The 20056-nt window shown below is 35.2% G+C and overlaps 1 protein-coding gene across 1 annotated transcript in view; it reads left to right on the forward strand.

Annotated features, from left to right (window-relative positions):
* Positions 1 to 3086: 3086 nt before the first annotated feature.
* The window catches only part of tws (protein phosphatase 2 regulatory subunit tws), a 508363-nt gene continuing 491393 nt past the window's right edge, over positions 3087 to 20056 (forward strand). The window contains exon 1 of the mRNA XM_090390994.1: positions 3087 to 3251. Within this exon, the coding sequence (XP_090247120.1) occupies positions 3245 to 3251 (7 nt within the window). The 5' untranslated portion in view covers positions 3087 to 3244. The remainder of the gene's footprint in view (positions 3252 to 20056) is intronic.

The following is a 20056-nucleotide window of genomic DNA, read 5'->3' on the forward strand; positions in this document are numbered from 1 at the left end:
CTTTATTCACCACAATTCAAATATAAGCTGTTGGTTCTTTCATTCCTGCAATGTCACCCCCTGGATGATATCCACTTTCAAAGTGCTCGCTCAGTAATTCCACTATATCAACTGATTCGGTTACCTCACTACCATCGGCATTCTTTAAAATCATTCTGCCGTATACATTATTACTTTTACTTGCGACATATTGAAAAAACTTTTGGGATTCTCTTTAGCCTGCATGGCTAATGTTCTTTCATAATCCGCTTTTGGTTTTCTTACCACACTTGTTACCCTTCTGGCCTGCGCTTTATACCGATCATGTGCCTGTCGGTCACCTTTCTCCTTAAATTCCCTCCACAGTTGTTTTTTCTTTTGCAGCTCAAGCTGTAAAAGAAAAATCTGGTGTTATTCATCCATTTAACCCCTACTTGATTTATTATTCGGACTCTTGGTATACAGTCAGCCATTGCCTACTGAAAACACTTCTTAACCGCCTCCCATGCACAATCAACATCCAGCCCTTGCAGTTTTACATGCCATGGCACTGAACCAATGAAACTCCTATGCTTGTCATACTTACCAGCCTGATAATTCCACATGTACCCTGTCTTAATTGTAAATTCAACACCTTTAGCCACCTCCTAAGTCAAGACCTTATGATCACTCTTACCAATTGTTGGCAACGTGGTCATATTCGTTACAGCCAAATTCTCAGATGCAATTACTAGGTCAAGCACTCTCTGACCCCTAGTATTTTCCATTACATGCTGTAGTTATCCCTTAATAACTGCATAAAATCCAATACCTTCCACCCATGTGTTATCTCCTCCTTCCAATTAATGTTACCATAGTTGAAATCTCCCATAATAATTACCCTCCTTCCACCCATCTCTTCTATTTGCTTATGCATATTATCTCCACCATCTATTCCATCAGCTGGAACAAGATGTTGAGAAGGAAACTGAAGAGAAGAAGGTAATGGAAATATGTTTGTAGAAAACGTTTAAGAAAAGAATATGTGGAGCGGTGAGTACCCAATGAATATAGATAATTCTTGGCATGAAAAAAAAAAAAGCAGCAGCACCCAATTGTATATTTTGTTCTGCTAGCCTCAATGTCAAACCAAACAGCCTGAAATATGCTCTTTTCTCTATCCTGCAGTTCCACTTCTATTCTCCTTGGCTGCAGCTCATCAGCAATCATCAATAACACTCCTCCCCCCATTTTATTCTCCTGTCATTCTTGAACACTCAATACCCTCACATTCAATTCCACTAGCTATATCATCTTCTGTCAGCCATGTTTCACTAATGCCAATAACCTGTGGCCTGGAAGTGTCAACGATACTGAGTTTTATCCATTTCAAGGGATACAGGCAACACTTTTGTTTCAGACAGCTGCATAAAGCAAACTTCTTAATAGAATGACTTGCAATTTCACATTGATGCTTATGACAGATGTACCAACTTAGAAAAAAATCCTGTACCCAGGATGAAAAACTCGAGTTTTTCATGTCTCGTACTTCCTGCATTTTCATCAAATCCTACCTTCTTATGAGATCGGATAACTCACCATCAATTGAAAAAGCCCATATTACTGGTTTAGTTGCCTGATAGTTAATTGAGGTTTGCATTGATATATATCTTTGGATATATATATATATATATATATATATATATATGCAAATTTTTGCACCTATACATATGCGGTTTTTATTGTTTCCCTCCGGAGATTTTGCTTTAGATGTCATTTCTGTTTACTCTATAAATAGTTTCATTTCATTTCATTTCATTTCTCTATAAATAGTTTTTCTAAAAAAAATCATCTACACAGTCCAGAAATAGAGTATATGGCTTTATTTTACTCACAATATACGTTTATCTACACAGTTCTTTTGATGGTATATAGTGAACACATCAGTGGCTAATTGTTTGCTATATTATATTTTAGTTAACTTAAATATAAAGTGCCAATAGGCTTCTTTTCGGCGATATAAATATTATTTAAATTATGGGGATATTAAATCCCACATTGTTTTAAAACCGAATAAGAAACTCAAAGATTGGAATCAGAGAGTTTCATGCCGAATATAGTAAACTATAAAAGTATTGGCGATTACTAGCGTGAGCTAATGCAAGTAGTCCTAGTACGTAGTACAACCTAGGGCAACTCGCAGCAAAGGTGGTAAAGGTCTGATCGTTATTCTTGGTATTTTACGTAATGTAAAAACACATTTCCTAGGAAATGTATGCTGTTATTACATTATGGTGGGAGGTCACTACCCAGACCGGTTTCAGCCTTATGAATAAGCAAAGCCGTCTCTAAAAATTCGGACGATCCCTAGGCCACTCAATTGTGGGCGAAAGACCATCCATCTCAGCGTTGGATCCACTCAGTAATGGCCTTCCACCCACCCACCACCACCGAGCAGAACCGCTCATATTCAGAAGAAAAGCATTCACCGACAAAGTCCCTCACCGGGCCGTGCCGGAAAACACTTCTCCCGGAGACTCAAATTGCTCCCTTAAGGCAAAAACCTTAAGAGTGCGAACTCATAATCGCCCCCCACCGGTTTCAGCCTTTATTGAGGCTTCGTCAGTGAGTCGCTAGACCAAATAAATACCAAAGGGTATAGCGAAAAGAATTTATATGCTCTGCTATGCGAGTTGTCAAAAAGGTGCAACCATTAAGTTACTTAAATATAAAGAGCCAATAGGCTTCATTTCGGCAATATAAACATTATTTAAATTAAGGGGATATTAAATCCCACATTGTTTTAAAATCGAATAAGAAACTCAAAGATTGGAATCAGAGAGTTTCATGCAGAATATTTACTTAACCACCTTTGCTGCGAGTTGCCCGAGATTGTTCTACGTACTAGGACTACTTGCATTAGCTCACGCTAGAAATCGCCGATACTTTTATAGTTTACTATATTCGGCATGAAACTCTCTGATTCCAATCTTTGAGTTTCTTATTCGGTTTTAAAACAATGTGGGATTTAATATCCCCTTAATTTAAATAATATTTTAGTTAATTTTTATTCTATGTTTGACGTCATTGTAATGCCCGCACGATACGTTGCGCCATTTTGGGTGAACTATGGCAGGCAGTAGTAATGTCGAATGATACCAAAAAATTATATTTGTACGTAAATTTCTTTTGCGAAATATATATGTATGTATATACACACACAAGTTATATATATATGTATATATAATAAGATTCTTACTTAACTGCGCGGAATAGCTCTATTAGTATGGCAGGTAAGTAGTTTTATCTATCTTGCTGGTTAACCCACTATACAGAGTTTAGGTTTCAAAGTCGGCATGTTAAAATAGTTTTCAATTGGATGTACAGCTTCCACTCCTAATTGCTAAATTTCACTACTGTTATATATATATATATAATTTATATATATAATTTTTTTCCCCTTCTTCTTCAGAACACTCGATTTCCCGATTATCGAAAACCGCGAGTTCAGTTTCGACGCCGGTGTGTCCAAATCCCTCGCCTCTAATCGAAGTGATCAAGATTACAATATAGTTGAATACTTTAGTTGAATAATTTTCTTTAGGAGACATGAATTTTGAATAAATCATTTAATAATGGCTGAATAAAATAAGAGTTCTTTGAGCAGAAATCGCTAGATTATATATATATATATATATATATATTAATACAGAATGAAATGATATAGAATGTTAATATAGAATGGGACGCTGATGACCATGTATTGTTTATTTAGGCATAACATTTTAGTGGAAATACTAGTTATGCCATAGGAGCTGCTCTGTTATAATTACTGTTTTACTTGAATCATAAACAGACATAACAGTGAAGGACTAGCTGGTAATTTAATCCCCTATTCAACTGTCATGAATAGGGGATGACTACATACCTGATCACAGGAACACTGAACTTCAGCTTACTGAAAGTAGTGAAATTATTGCTGGAAGAAAATTAAGGTAAATTTAAATAATCCATAGTGGATTTTGCTGAAATCCTGACCAGGGGACTCATCAGATTGTAGAAATCAAGTTATATTTGCAGAACAAATAAGGTATGTTAAGAAAAAAAAAGCTGCTTGCATTGATTTGGAAAAATTAAAGAAGTCAAACCGATTTCATCATTAGCATATATAAATAAAGTGGGAGGAGTAAGTGTGTATTTATTTTGTTAATGTGTGGCCACATCAAGAAGTCTATACAGCATTTCATCATAAATTACAAGATGAAATAAATGCCACCCATTAAGAGAAATGCACGTTAGAGAGGTTTTAATGCATAGTTAGGACTCCGAGAATGAGGAAGAAAAGGACAGTTATCAGATATCAGTAACTTCAAAAATGAACTAGTTCAAATACAATGTTTTTCACACACTGATATATAAATATATCTGAAACTCATCAGATTTTTCAATCAAAAATTGCATTATTGCTAAGAAGGAAAGCATGAAAAACTCAGATGTGGATTGCTTAGTAAATTTGTAGCCTACTAAGGAACTAAGGCAATTTCTAGAAGCCACAGGTTTGGAGGGTGGCAAAATTCCATCTCGACCATAAAAACATTTTTTTTTTGCTTAATTTTGCATATTTCCTTGAACTTATGGGTGGCATATACAAGTGGTCCTGTCGGCAATAATCTAGGACAGATTAATAAGCCAAATCTTGTATGAGATTTTGAGACTTTGGAAAGAAATACTAAGTTAATTATGATTAAATACAGTGACATGTAAATAATAACAGTACTGCGTGAGAAAGCCAAAGTTAATTAACTAGAATGTAAAGCAGAGATACAGAAGAATATTCCAAACATGACAGCATTAGAAATGAAGGAAATTAATTTGTGGCATTAATTGATTCCAAAGTTTGTTAATATCAGTGAAACTTGGTTAACTGAGGTGGATGTTCTAACAGGGATAGAAATTGAAGAGCATAGTAAATTTCAGCAGGTTAGGGAGTGTTATTCATAGAGATGAATTGGAATGTCCCTGGGTGTAGAATCTCAGTGGAAATAACACTAACCACTAATATCCACCATGGCTTTGAGTATAGGAGAGAATATTTGTGAAATGAATATTTATAAGACACTGAGTGGGACATGGCTGTAGACCAGGGAATATAGATGGTGATGAGCAGGAAATCTTCAGGCAAATTGATTTGGCAAGTGATCATTATGGTAGACATCAAGTATAGCAACATAAGCTCAGTACTGGAGCCAGCATGCAGCACTTAAGGAACTGAATTTTTGGATATCCTGTTTCAGTCAGCATGTGTTTGAGTGTACATGAGGCTCAAGGTTTTGAATTTTGTCATAGCATTGGAGCATCTGATTGAAACTGAGATGTTGTACTTGACACCAGCTGGTAAGAGTGACCATGTAGTCCTGACTTGGACGATGAATAGATTTCTGAGTCCAACATAACTGCATGGTGGACTCAGAAAGTTAAATAGGCAGTCAAGGAAAAGAAGAAAGCATATCGAAAGTTCCTGGCAATTAAGTTAGCTTGTGCTCTTGGGGAATACAGAGAAAAATGTAAGAAGGCAAGAACATAGAAAATAAATATCTGGAAGGTGGCAAAATATTCTGGAGGTAATTGAAAAAGCTCAGAAATGGGAAGAAAAGTGCTGTAAAAGTAATTAGAGATGACAAAGGTGAGATGAAAACCGGTCACCTTTGAAATGAGTAATACTTCGAAAAATTGCTAAATGAAACAATCGGTATGGTAGGATGTCAACTGAATAAATTTGTATGGAATAAGAGAGAAATTAGTCAAAACACTAAATTAGCTCTATACAAGACAGTATTTAAACCAATTTTAACTTATGGATCTGACAGCTGGGTTAGAAATTAAACTTGACCAAAGACTAGAGATCACAGATATGAGAGTCCCAAGAAAGATTAGTGGTATGAACAGATATTATCAATGGCAATATATGATATTAAAAATAAGGATATTAGGAAAGAAATTGATATTGTTAGCATCCAGGAATATGTTAGCAGAGCTAATCTCAATGATATGGTCACTTAAACAGAATGGGAAAGGAAAGATTGGCAAAGCCGTTGTTTTCTGCCAGGTTTGCAGGAAAAAGACTCATAAGTAAAACCAAGATGTAGGCAGATTGATACAGTAAAAAGTGCCTTAGAAGAGAGAAATATAAGATCTGTTGATGCCTTGACAGATAACAGATTGATTTGGAGCAAAATTGTTGAAAGGAATTTAGTAATGATGTAAATTCTTCATGTAGTATTATCATAATATCCTTTACACCCCTTGAGGGTACATGTCAGGAATTTGATTATGATGGTTAAATCATCTAGTGATGTCTTTGAGACATTACAAGTCATTCAAGTTTGCAACTTATTCCCTCACGAAAAGAGCTTCCTTTAAATGCAATTCGTTTAGCTCGGCCTTTTGTCTTTATTTCTAACCCAGCTCTCAGATCCATAAGTTAAAATTGCTGCCATCTTGGAATCTCCCTATCCCTGGTTCCAGAACTTCCTTGCATTCTTCTCATTCCCTCTCTCTCCTACTGTTTCCATTCTCTCTTCTTCTATCATTCCCTCTCTTCTACTGTTTCTGTTCTCTCCTCTTCTATCATTTCCATAACTTGCTCCCACTCCTACTCTGATTCGCCTTGCATTCATCTCTTTCATTTGCTTAATGTCATCTTTCACACTTCTCAACTCCTTCTCGAGACATTCCACCTTCTCTTTCAGTTCATCTCTCTCTCTCTCTGCAAGCTATCCATTCTTGCTCACCATTCATCCTCCCAATTAAGACCATCTCCAATAACTGCACAATTATTCGAACTTTCCCCACTCCCCATTCTTACTTTTTCATTTATATTTTGATCATTATTCTCTCCTTCTAATACACTACTTGTCTCTGACAAAACGCTGCTGTGGTTGGTTTTAGTAATCTCTAACTTATAAAGTTGTTCCCATTTCCTACATTTTTCACATATATGTATTCCTCATCTCTCACATGCCTGGATGTGTGCATACCACAAGCACCGCATACAAGAAAATCCTGTAGTATGCTATGCAAAATGTAGACCTTAAATTGGGGAGGACTTGGTGACATGCCATTCATAATTTGAGTTACGGCTGCCGCCATCATTCAAATAGTGCCAAGTACTAGAAACTACTATAATTATATACTAAATGCTCTACTATAACCTATACTTACGTGATACTATATGTATAAACTATACTATACTATACTATACTAAATAACAAAAATATACTAAATAATGAAAAACTTATCTTTTTTGTTTCTTCTATCGTAGAACACATCTGACTCTAACCTTGCCCTCTCGTTAAGAATAAACCAAAAATAAATGCTATGTACACAACTAAACTCCAAAAGCAACACCGCTGAAGGACACTTGTATCACTGAAAAAATGTAGCAAAATTTGTGACAAAAGCCACACAGTATACTGATAAAAAACACTTTTTCTTTAGCACAGCTCAAATCTACTGCCACATATAAAATGTCTTCATACTTTATTTAGTGGTACAATAAAATCACTCGTTTTTCTTACTTCTGCAGTGTAACTTCTGTTGAGTTTGAATGTTTTTCATGGTTTAGGAACATTTTTATTCCAGTCTTCAGAAACAACAAACCTAGTAAAAATTTATCTATTCCTTAATAAAAATTAATACTTCTATGTATTATAAGAAGTGGTTGATGTACAGCAAAATGCTGGCATACGTGAGATCTATTGATAAGACAGAAGATCTGCTGACAAAGATATAAATTGTTTAGATTATATTTGATCATTCAAACATATAATTAAAATGAAATATATATTGATCTTTAATTGACCATGATTTATAAACATCTAATACCTAGGTATTAGATGTTTATAAATCATGGTGAATTAAAGATCAATTTATATTTCATTTTAATTAAAAGATATAAATAATAATAGTAATGAACATGAAAGGGTACATAATTCTGATGGGCTATCTAAAATTATTTGTATCCTACTACTGTGTAAAAAGTGCATATTGATCCTCAGTAAACAAGAAAATTCTTAGAAAACCAAGCAGAAGATAAACAGAGAAATAAATATGCATAACAAAACAAATTGTACAAGATTGATTTACTGCTCTATCAACCATCTATTCCTGCCATGCATGAATGAATCATCCGATCAACATTATTAGTTCATTAATCCATTGAACTAATGTTAATCATCTGATCAACATTAGTTCATTGGATTATCCCTTCCCTATAGTTACTAAATGTATACGGTGACTGTTTATTATTGGTTAGTTATTTATTCTTTGTAAACAAATCTCTTTCACTCTCCATATAATTTTTTTTTTAAATTATGCCATCATAAATGTGCATATAACAATAAAATTAGTATCTTGCTAATCAAGAAATAGAAAATTTTTACATGAATCTTGAACAGGCATTAAATTACAAGTCAACATACACATTCATTGGTGGTGACTTTAATGCAAATACGATGTGGAAAAGAAAACGAAAAGTTTTTATAGTTTTTATATTTCTTTCTCCCACATGGCCTGGGAGAAAGAAATAGAAGGGGAGAGAGATTAGCTGAATTTGCTGCAGCTGAACAACTCTTTATCATCTTGATTATTATTTTTGATTATATCTTGATTATCAGCTACAGATGTTGGAGCATAGCAGGATATTAATTTTATTGTTATATGCACATTTATGATGGCATAATTTAAAATAAAACTTATATGAAGAGTGAAAGAGACTTGGCAATCACCGAATGGAGACACAAAAAATGAAATTGACTTACATTTTAACAGACTGTAAAAGACTGGTACAAAATGTTGGTACAATAGGCAGAACATACTTCAACATAGATTCTGACCACAGACTCCTCAGAGCCATTATAAGAATAGACCACAAAAAAGAACAACATATCAGGACAACATCAAACCACAAAAGACAACCCAAACAAATAGACTACCACAAGTTCAGGAAGTACATAGAAGACCAAATGGACTATTAAGAACTGTTACATAAACAATGACTATATTGCCTTTATTAATAAATTCAAGGAGTGCAAGAAAAAAAATCAAATCCTGTGAAAGAAAAGAACGACTCACCTCAAACTATAGAACTACTGAAAAAGAGAAAAAAACTGAAGAAATCTGAAGAAAATTTTCTAGAATGCAAAATTATCTGTAAGTTATTAAGGAAAAGAATTCCAGAAGACTACAAAACTTTCAGGATACAAAAACTAAGAGAAGCAGTGCAGGCAAAAACCAGCCTGAAAAAAAATAGAGAAAGACTTACATTTTAAATAGTCAATTCCATTTGCTAGGAAAACATACTAATAGAAAAAGAATAGAAGAAATTGTGCAGAATTTTTATAATGATCTCTGTGCAACTAAGTGCCAAGTTTCAGAACCTATCATTCCAAAACCAAGATTCATGTGGTACTAAAAAGAAAGAAAGATTCCAAAGGAATGGAAGCCCTCAAAAACCATCCTTCTATTCAAAAAAGGGAACATGGAAGACAAAAAAACTATCTTCCAATCTGTCTACTCTCTCACATATATAAAATCATGAACAGAGTAATACTGAATAGAATCCAAAACATGCCCGAAGACAACTCCAGTAGAGAGCAGGCAGGATTCAGAAGAGGCTTCTCCACAATAGATCATATCCAGGTCATTTCACAACTAACAGAAAAATGCAGAGAATACTGAATCCCTCTGTGTTTCCTCTTTATTGACTTTATAAAAGCATTTGATACAATGCACATAGAACACAGTGCAGTCATCAGTGCCTTACTGGAAATAAATGTGGACCCTACTTACATCCACATGATAAAAGAAATTAACAAAAATCAGACCACACAAATAACCCTATTTGATCAATCTATAAATATAGATATAAAGAGAGGGGATCTGCCAAGGCGATGTGATCTCCCCAAATCCCCAGCACTTTAGAATACATTCTGAAAAAAATAGACCTAAACGGAGGAATAAGCATAGATGGTGAAAAACTACAAATCCTCATGTTTGCTGATGATCTAGTACTGATATCCCACAATTCAAAAGACCTAGAAGAAATGGGTGAAAAAATATACACAAACAGCAGTAAGATAGGCTTAGAAATGAATCTAGAAAAAACAAAATGGATCAAAAACATCTACACAAGTGACAGACAGTCACCTATATATTGATAATATCCTTATAGAACAAGTTGACTCCTACGATTACTTAGGACAAACAATAAAAATGAGTAACGATTTATCTGAAGAACTAGCAAAAAGAAAGAAAGCTGCATGGCTATCATTCAACAGACTAAAAGAAACACGTACTGATCCAAATCTTGACATCTCTGCAAAGGCAAAACTATTTAATAGTGACATTCTTCCATCACTCACATATGGATCAGAAACATGGAACACGACAAGAAAAGAGACTCTCAGAATAACTCAGCTTGCAATAGAACGCAGGATTTGTAACTTTCTAACATGTTCCAATTTGTAAGCAGAATGGAACATGTTAGAAACACAGAACTAGAAAGAGATCAGGCATAAAAGATGTGGTAATTGCAGTATATGAAAGCAAGATGAGATGGGCAGGTCACATAGCCAGACTCAGGGATAATAGATGGACAAAAAGAATACTCAACTGGCAACCAAGAATAAAGAGAAAACCAGGAAGACCACCTACAAGATGGGAAGATCCACTAGTGAAATCTATGGGTAAAACATGGAAGAGAGAGGCTCAAGATCGAGATCGGAGGCATCTTTGTGACCTGCACTCATGGAGAAATTCTGAGTGAAACACAGGTCCATCAATGTAAATGTGCATAAGACTTTCTTGTAATGCAATCTTTCTTCCAGTGGGCTTGTCCTTATCACCTAACCTAGCCAACTGGAAGAAAGATTGCACCACAACCACAATGTACCACAGCCAAATTGTTGATTTTGAACACTTAGAAAAGAGAATTTTCTCTCTTCATTCAAAACCAACAATTTGGCTGTGGTACATTGTGGTTGTGGTGCATGTCTTTTGAGTTTGGAGTCAACCAGAATGCCACTTATTTATAAAAAATCAACACCTTGCATTGTCATATCAAGTTCACGCTAGAAAATGCTTCATCAGTAAGTATTTTCTTTTTTGATGTACACATCCAGCATAAGTAATTCCATCTATTTCCACTTCTGTCTACCAAAAACCAACTTTTTCAGATTATTATATCCATAATACATCAGCCACAATCCATCTCAAAAATATGGGATCATAAAATCCTTAGCATCAAGAGCACACACGATTTGTTCTTCTGAAGAATCTCTAAAACAAGAATTGGAAATTATGAAAGGATATAATATCCATTTAGTAAGGTTAAATTTTGAGCATTAATAACTCAAAAAATAATCAATTACCTTCCTCTATAAAGCAACCTAGACAATAAGAAGCCTGTAAGACTCCTATACCATGTATTAAAGGCATCTCTGAACATGTGGCAAAAATTATGAAGATATATCAACTGATTGCTACCTATAAATCTATCAACAAATTCAAAACCTACCTCCTTCAAGAGACAAACTTTCACCACCCATACTACCTTGTATGATGCATCTTGTATGGGCAAACAGAAAAATTTTCAAATGTATCTTTGAATATCAAGACCACATCTGTCTTATTGAACCTTACAAATCTGGCGTGGCACAACATGGAATTGAAAACACTAACTGTAGGATCCAATGGCAAAACACTAAGCTGTTTACATAGATTCATATATAAACACGAACATTTATACAAAGAAAGTGCTGAAGCCACTAATCAACCTAATCTCAATTTTAATGATTGCCTCACTATTCCAAAAGTGTGGGAAATTATCCTCAGTTGTATTAAATAAATTGTATCTCTTCTATTTTAACTTTAATTAATTTTAATTTCAGTCCAATGGTTTTAATCCATGAACATGCAGCTGTGCACCTAGATGGATTCCAATTTAATGCTTGTTTTTTCTTATTCAATTCCTTATTGTTGTTCTCTGTTTGTACTTGTGTCTTATGATATGTGAGATGAAATATTTACATAATAAATTTATTTTTACTGTGGCATATGTGTTATGCACTTCTAGAATTTGCAGGATCACATTCTATTAGCTCTACTCAGCAACTATAGGACACACATAATATCACAAATGTTAATTTACAAGGACTTTAGATCTTTTGTCCATTACAATTATTGTTTCATGTACTCACTGTCTCATATACTAGCTGTGTTTTGCTCTGATTATACTGATTTGAAATTCAGCGAAATATTAGCAGTTAATAAAACATCGTTTGATAAAATTGTTTGGTGGTGTTAATACTGTTAAAAATAAGTAACAAATGTAGCTTAATAGCAGTTGAAAATATTGAAGGCTAAGAAGAGAAGTACTATTATTTAATAAGATCATTCATTTTTGTATAATCCTGGATGATTTGCTAACGAAAAATATCCAGTTTAGTAAGAAAGGAAATGGATAACTAGCCACTGGGTTGGCCAAGTTTAACGTACCTGTGTCCATCCAACAGGGCTCTGGAATTTTTATCCTGTCATGGAAGGTTGTGAATGTTAGTAATCTTTAGGTGGGAGATGAATTTCATCATCCAGCGTGAGACCACCACCCTGCTTATAGTCCCGAAATGGCTTGGAAATGATGTGAAGTCAGCAAACTCCAGTATTCAAGTAGACTAGTCATCAAGTTACTTCATGCTTATGCTTGGATATAGAATTAAAACAATATAATTTGTCAAGTATAATATGGAAGAGTTTAATGTTTTGTCTTTAGAGCTTTTTTTTGGACTGTGTAAGGAATAAATAAAAATGCCAAAGGAAAAAAATTATTTAATTTTATGGTTATTTAGCCAATTTTTGTTTAGGAGTACCCTTTTTTTTTATATATCTCATTGGCTTTTTACTAAATTTTTAGGGCATTACTGATGTTTTAAAGACATATATGAAGAATATATAGGAAGAATAATTTGGACATACCTTTATAGGATGTTGCTGGTTGTGTTCTTATTCAGCAGTATCTGGCATATGGTGATATACATTTATCTGCTGTTAAAATATGACTGAAAAGAAGGGGGGGTTGGAAAAGTGGGGATAGAGAGATGTAGAAGAATTTTTGGCGAGGCAGGATGTGTGTGAATTTTAAACCTGGATTTTTTAAGGGTGGGCAGAGAATTCTTTGGGTGGGAGGTGAAAGATACAAATTTTTGAGGAAGGAGAAGGATATGATTGGATAAGATCAGGGGTGGGAGTAACGGGGTGCGAGCCATTTCGACAGTGCGTCGTCTTCGGAGTTCATGGGGGAAGTGGAGGCTATGTCATGCTGGCATGGTGTTTTTGGCTTTGGTGTATCTATGTTATTTCGTATTGGTCAGAGTCGTGGCCTAATTTTTATGTTATGGAGCTTCCTACTCTTGGAGATTATGTAGGGTCGGTGGACCTTTATAGAGTTTTTGTCACATTTTATGGCTATCATTTTCAATATTCTAAGCATTGTTTTGTTTTTCCTGGATGTCTATTATTATGGCTTTGTCAATTTGTGGGGTATGTTTCTGTTCAGGGACGTGGACCTATTTCTGTTTTTCCTGTACAGGTATCCCTCGATTAATGCGTCCAGTGGCTTGTCAAAGGACCAGAAGGAGTGACTGCCATTTGGGTTGGAGGCAGGTTTGCAGCATTTAACCTTTCAAAGTCTGACTTGGACTTTCTGATGATTCTTTTGCAACAATTGTGGGCTGCAGTATATTCAGAGAGGGCAGCTGGAGTTTGTCTTGGTGCCAATTTCGGTAAGCAGAGGATTTTTTCTTTTGCAACATTGGCACACTTTGAGAACAAATCTTGCCAGGATGATTTCTGTTATTGGTCTGAGCAGGTATTTGAATCAGGAGAACTGAAGCAGTAGTCAGACCATGGAAAGGAGGAATAGAAGTCACAGCAGCCCTCCAATTTGTCACCCTTGTAGTGCTAAAGGACACGAGACTGTGAACTGGTGGTGTAGGTTGTTCTGCAGCAAAAGAATCTTAGTTTCTTTTATCAGGCCAGCCATTTATTTGGGATAGATTTTATCCTTACCCCTCATAACCTAATCTTCTTTCATGAATTTTTAAAGATTATCTTAAAATTTAGCCAAATCAAAGAACAAAACCAAATCGAAAAAATTGCCAGTTTTCTTCACTTAATTGGGCCTGGAGATTGCATTACTTGAGTTTATCCCTCTAAGGTAATCCCTTCCCTTGTAAATGGTTAGTTGAAGGGTTATTGGCAAAAGGAGAACAAAGGTCATATATGCCAAACCACAACTTGTAAATAACTCATTTACAACCCACCCCCCCCAGCTGTTTTAGGTGATTCTATTAGAAAATGTAATGCTTCTCAGCTGTTTCAGGAAATTTAAATACATATTTCACTATTTAATTACTTTGAATAAATAATTTGTTGCTCAGTGAAATATTACTTGCTTTACAATAACTATAGCATTGGTCATCATCATCATCAAATTCCTGCCATGTACCCTCAAGGGGTGTACAGGATATGACAGTACTACATGAAAAAATTACATCATTACTAACTTCCTATCTACAATTTTCCTCCAAATCAGTCTGTTACTTATCAAGCCTCCAACATTATCAGATCTTATATTTCTATCGTCTAAGGCACTTTGTACCGTATCAATCCACCTATATCTTGGTCTTCCTCTGGGTCGTTTTCCTGCCAACCTGGCAGAGAACACTTGTTTTGCTAATCTTTCCTCTCCCATTCTATTTAAGTGACCATACCATCTGAGATTAGCTCTGCTAACGCATTCCTGGATGCTGACAATGTCAAGTTCTTTCCTAATATCCTCATTTTGAATATGATATTGCCATTGATGCCATCTGTTCACGCCTCCAATCTTTCTCAGGACTCATATCTGCGGTCTCCAGTCTTTGGTCAAGTGTTTTACTTCTGACCCAGTTCTCAGATCCATAAGTTAAAATTGGTTTGAACACAGTCTTGTATACAGCTAATTTAGTGTTCCGACTAATTTCTTTCTTATTCCATATGAATTTATTCAATTGACTTCCCACGATACCAGCTTTGCTGATTCTGTTGTTTATTTCTATATTTAGTTTACCATCTTCAGTAAAAATTGTGCCTAAGTAGCTGAAATGTTTTACTTGTTCCACAGGTTCTCCATTCACAACACAGTTGACATTTTCAATGATTCTGCCTATTTTCATTGTCTTTGTCTTTTTATTGCTGACCTTCATACCATATCTATTACAACAGCTATTCAATTTAGTCAGAGAATCTTGCAGACTTGTAGCGGATTTATTTAGAAGTATAACATCATCCGCATAAAGCAAAGAGCTGACATTAACATCTCCAATTTTGATATCAGGTTTAACACCACATTCCTTCATAATGTGATCCATATAGATAATGAATAACAGAGGGGATAATGTACATCCTTGTCTCACACCAGATTTAACATTAAACCATCTTCCTGTACTTCCTTCAATTCTAACTGCTGACTCACAACTCAAATAAAGACTAAGTATTGCTTGATATAATGCCCCATTGACACCATATAACTGCAACGTATTGAATAGCTTCTCTCTTGGCACCTTGTCATATGCCTTTTCCAAATCGACAAAACTTAAATACAGATCTTTGTTATATTCCCATGCTTTCTCGACTATTTGTCGTAAAGTGAAGATCTGATCCTGACAGCCTCTATTTGGCCTGAATCCTGCTTGTTCTTCACCAAGCTTTTCTTCCACAATTCTTCTCAACCGTTTCTCAAGTATACTTGCATAGATCTTGCCAGGAACACTCAGTGGGGAAATACCTCTGTAATTCTCACATTCAGTTTTATTTCCCTTTTTATATATGGGTACTATGAGAGCTCTACTCCAATCATCGGGAATTCGTCCCTCTGTCCAGGCTTTCTGAACTATGCAGTGCAGCCACTATAGCATTGGTATATAATGTCATTTGGAAAAGCTGGATTTAGAAAAAATAATCTGCTCTTGATAGAAAATTGCAGAAATAACTTGGAGAAAGGCTTTGGATTTTGCTGTTTTGTCTTTTTCAAGCAAGCATTTAAAACTGAAACTTGAACTAAAGAAATGAAATGCTTTGAAAAGAGAAATTACTCCATATTAAAGATATAAATTATGGAATAGTTATTTTTTAAAAATATTATCCACACAAATGAAAGGATTGTAAAAGCTGAACACATCATTGATATGCATGTATCTGTAGTATCAGCACTCGGCAATTCTTTGTCTAGAACTAAACATGACACTGTTCATTATCTATTAAGAAAAAAAATTTAGTATATTACATTGAGAAAAAAAATGCACTAAAGGTTGAAAAAGTTTATGCATTTGGCTTTGAAATAATGCTGGATTTGATATCCACTTGATTTATATAATTTTGCATCACTGAATTGAAGCCTTTGGCTCTTCATATAATTAGTAATTTATTAGGACACCTTCTTGACAATTCTCATAGAAGGGATGTAAGTTCTGTTCGCTACAAACTTGGTATTAACTAGGTCTACCTACTCACTGATGAGACCTCAATAAAGGTTGAAATCGGTCTGAGTAGTGTCTCATAATGTAGAGCAGTAATACAGCTCCTAGGAGCTAAGTTCACATTATGGGTAAATACCAAGAATAGTGATCAGAGCTTGCTCCACCCTTACTATGAGTTTCCTCAGTGTCGCATTACCAAATGGGTCAGGTGTTGCACTATCCAGGTATTTGCTTATGTTCGTAATCGCCGAACTTTATATAGTTTTTATATTCTGCATGAAACTCTTTGAGTTTCTTATTTGGCTAAGAAACAATATAGAATGTAATATCCCTTAACTTAAATAAGTTCATGTCTCCGAATTGAAGCCTTTGGCTCTTCATATAATTAGGGATTTTGGAGGCTTTTCAAATGAAATGGATAATGTTGTCAAGGAAATTGCCAACATCGGGCTTGAACTGGGTTTTGATGAGATTGACAATGATAACATCCAAGAGTTAATTAAATCTTATTCTGAGGAATTGAGCGATTCCGACCTGCTAAACTTAGATTCACAGCAGGAAGATCCTGAAGAATATGAAGAAAATTTAACCACTGACAGTCAGCCAGAAGAGATTTCACAGAAACAATTTGAAAATATTTTTCATACAAAGTTTTTAACTTAGAGGCTGACCCTGACGAAGAGAGAAGCAGAAAAATTGCAGAAGAGTAGAAAAGGCAATAAGGCCATACCGTCAGTTATATGAAAAAAAGAAACAGAATGCCTGCCAAACTACATTAGCTCAATTCTTTATTAAGATGTAGAATAATAAATTTATATTCTGGATATGTTTTATTGTCTTTCAGCTTCATTGTTTTCCTTTAACTAGGCCCTGAGAAATAACCTAATTCTTTTATGAAAAAAAGAAAAGTAAGGGTCAAAAAAGAAATCTGAGGAATGAATTATACTTTTTCGCGTAGGTTATTATATGTGATTAGTGCATTTTTGATTAATACACCCGTTTTTAAAGAACACATTAGGTGCATTAATCGAATGGTTGCTGTGTGTATATATATATATATATCACTGTTTTAATTCACAACAGAAGGCACTAATAAGAAAATTATTATTATTAAGAGAAACCTCCAGGGAGTCAGACCCATCGAAGGAGGCCACATACTATACACAGCAGCTATCATACTTATTCTTGAATTCATTCACACTGCTTGCACTTACAACATCCAGTGGCAATCCATTCCAGTCAGCACCACCCTCTGAGAGAAAATTCTAGTCCTCATCCCCTTCTTAGTGACCTTCATTCTCAGCTTCCAAGGATGCCCTTGTCCTTTCCCCACCCTCCATAAATTGAAAAATTTCATCACTGAAATCCTGTATAATCCTTTCAGAAGTTTGTAAGTCTCAATCATATCACCTCTCTTTCTCCTGTTTGCAGCCTAGAAATTCTCAATCTGTCTTCATAATCAGTGTTCCACAATCCTGATATCATTTTTAACACTCCTTTGTACTCTCTCTCCAGTATATCAGAATCACTACAGAAACCAGGAGACCAAATCTGCGCACAATAGTCCAAGTGAGGACTTATCAATCGAGACCTTATCTATACATGCAAACGTTCGTTTCAGCATTGCAATTATCTTTTGAGTTGTGTTTGCAATCTTTGCCACATGGCCTCTGAACTTCAAGTTCCTATCTATTAACACTCCAAGATCCCTAGCTTGATCAGTTTCTTCTAGCCTAATTCCATCAATGTAATATGACATTGGATATCTAATCACACCGAAGTGAATGACTTTAGAACTGACACCTATTTTCCCATGCCCACAGTTCCAGCCTATTCAAATCATTCTGCAAGTAGTGCATATCAGCAACATTCCTGATTACCCTACCTATCTTTGCATCATCAGCAAATAGCTGTATGTTGCTTGTCAAATCCTTCCCAGTATCATTAATGTATAGAGTGAATAACAGTGGACCAAGCACTGATCCTTGTGGGTACGCCACTTGTTACCTTAAATCTTGCAGACTTGCATCCCCCTTATACCACTTTTTGATATCTGCCAGTCAGCCATCTTCTTATCCATACTAATATTCTATAACCCAAACCCATTTTCTCCAATTTATGCAGCAGTCTGCCATGCTCTATTCTGTCAAAGCAGAATCCAAAAGTATCATGGTGTATCCATTTCCATTGTCTAAAATTGCTCACATAGAATGTGAGCAAGCCTGCTAAAACATGACCTCGACTTAGTAAACCCATGTTGTTCATTGCAAAGTAGACATTTACTGTCAACCCATTTCTGAATGTGAGTCCTAACCAGTTTCTCCAAAATCTTCACCGCCACTCTTGAGATACTAATTTTTTGATAGTTGGATACATTGGTCTTTGCACCATCCTTGTGTGATGGAATTGACCATACATTCCTGTGGAATCTTCCCTGTTCTGAGACTCATATTAAACACCCTCGTCAAAGGAATAGCCAGTTCAGCTGAACACTTGTTTAGCATGATATCCCATCACTCCCTATTGTTAAATTCTTATTTAATTTGTGCAATAGCTCTAATACCTTGTCCTCATACACCTGCGTTTCTTCATCTAGTGAAGAGGTAACAATGAGCTCAATGTTGTGTACACCAGGTTGATAGCTTTCTTTTAACAAAATGGGCACCCATTAACTGAACAACTTCTACTGCATCTGTAATCCACACGTCATTTGGATTTAGAAGAGTTATTCTTTCCTATTCATTCTTTCTTTAGCATGCGGAGCCAGTTTCTTTTCATACTCAGACTTTGCTTTCCGTACAACAGTTGTGACTGACTATTCTAGCCTGCTGCTTATAATGTTCATAACGGACTTCATCCTTATGCACACAGTATTCCTTCCATATTGTCATTTTCTTACGAATGTCTTGCTTAATAAGATAAAAATAAAACATTTATTTTCCTAGTTGCTTATGTTTCTCTGTTTTTCTGTCCAGCATCTTTAGAGCACAAAACAGTTTGTTACATATGCACAGAGCAACAATTAGTGATGGGAAACAGTTTAAAATTTTAACGGACAACATAAAGAACTTTCAAATGTGTGGAAATGCTTATGTGTTCATAGTACATTTTATTTATTTTCATGGTATTGATGACAACACAGAATGATAAGAAAATAATATTTATTTGCTGCTATTTCGCTGATATTATATCCAGTATATTCAGAGCACAAAAACAGTTTGTCACACTGTGTGAAACAAAATCCTATACATTCAAGGCACATCTGCAAAGATATCCATAGTGCTTAATAAATATCATATGATACCAAGGTTGAAGCAATGCAGAAGTCATTTGAAGCTTTGTCCACCTTTGATACGAGTTGCCCTAGTCCTGAAGATACTTCAGGCGCAAACTTTGTTTGCTTACACTTGGATAAGGGATTAAACTAAAAATATAATTTATAGTCTAACGAAGTGGGAAAAAACTTCCAACATCTTTCTCTAATCCAGAGTAATTTAATAATAAGGTGTGATACCTTTTGACAA

Source organism: Typopeltis vanoorti, chromosome 4, assembly GCF_054136105.1.
Source record: "Typopeltis vanoorti isolate ZY-2024b chromosome 4, IOZ_Tvanoo_1.0, whole genome shotgun sequence".
Lineage (NCBI taxonomy): Eukaryota > Metazoa > Arthropoda > Arachnida > Uropygi > Thelyphonidae > Typopeltis > Typopeltis vanoorti.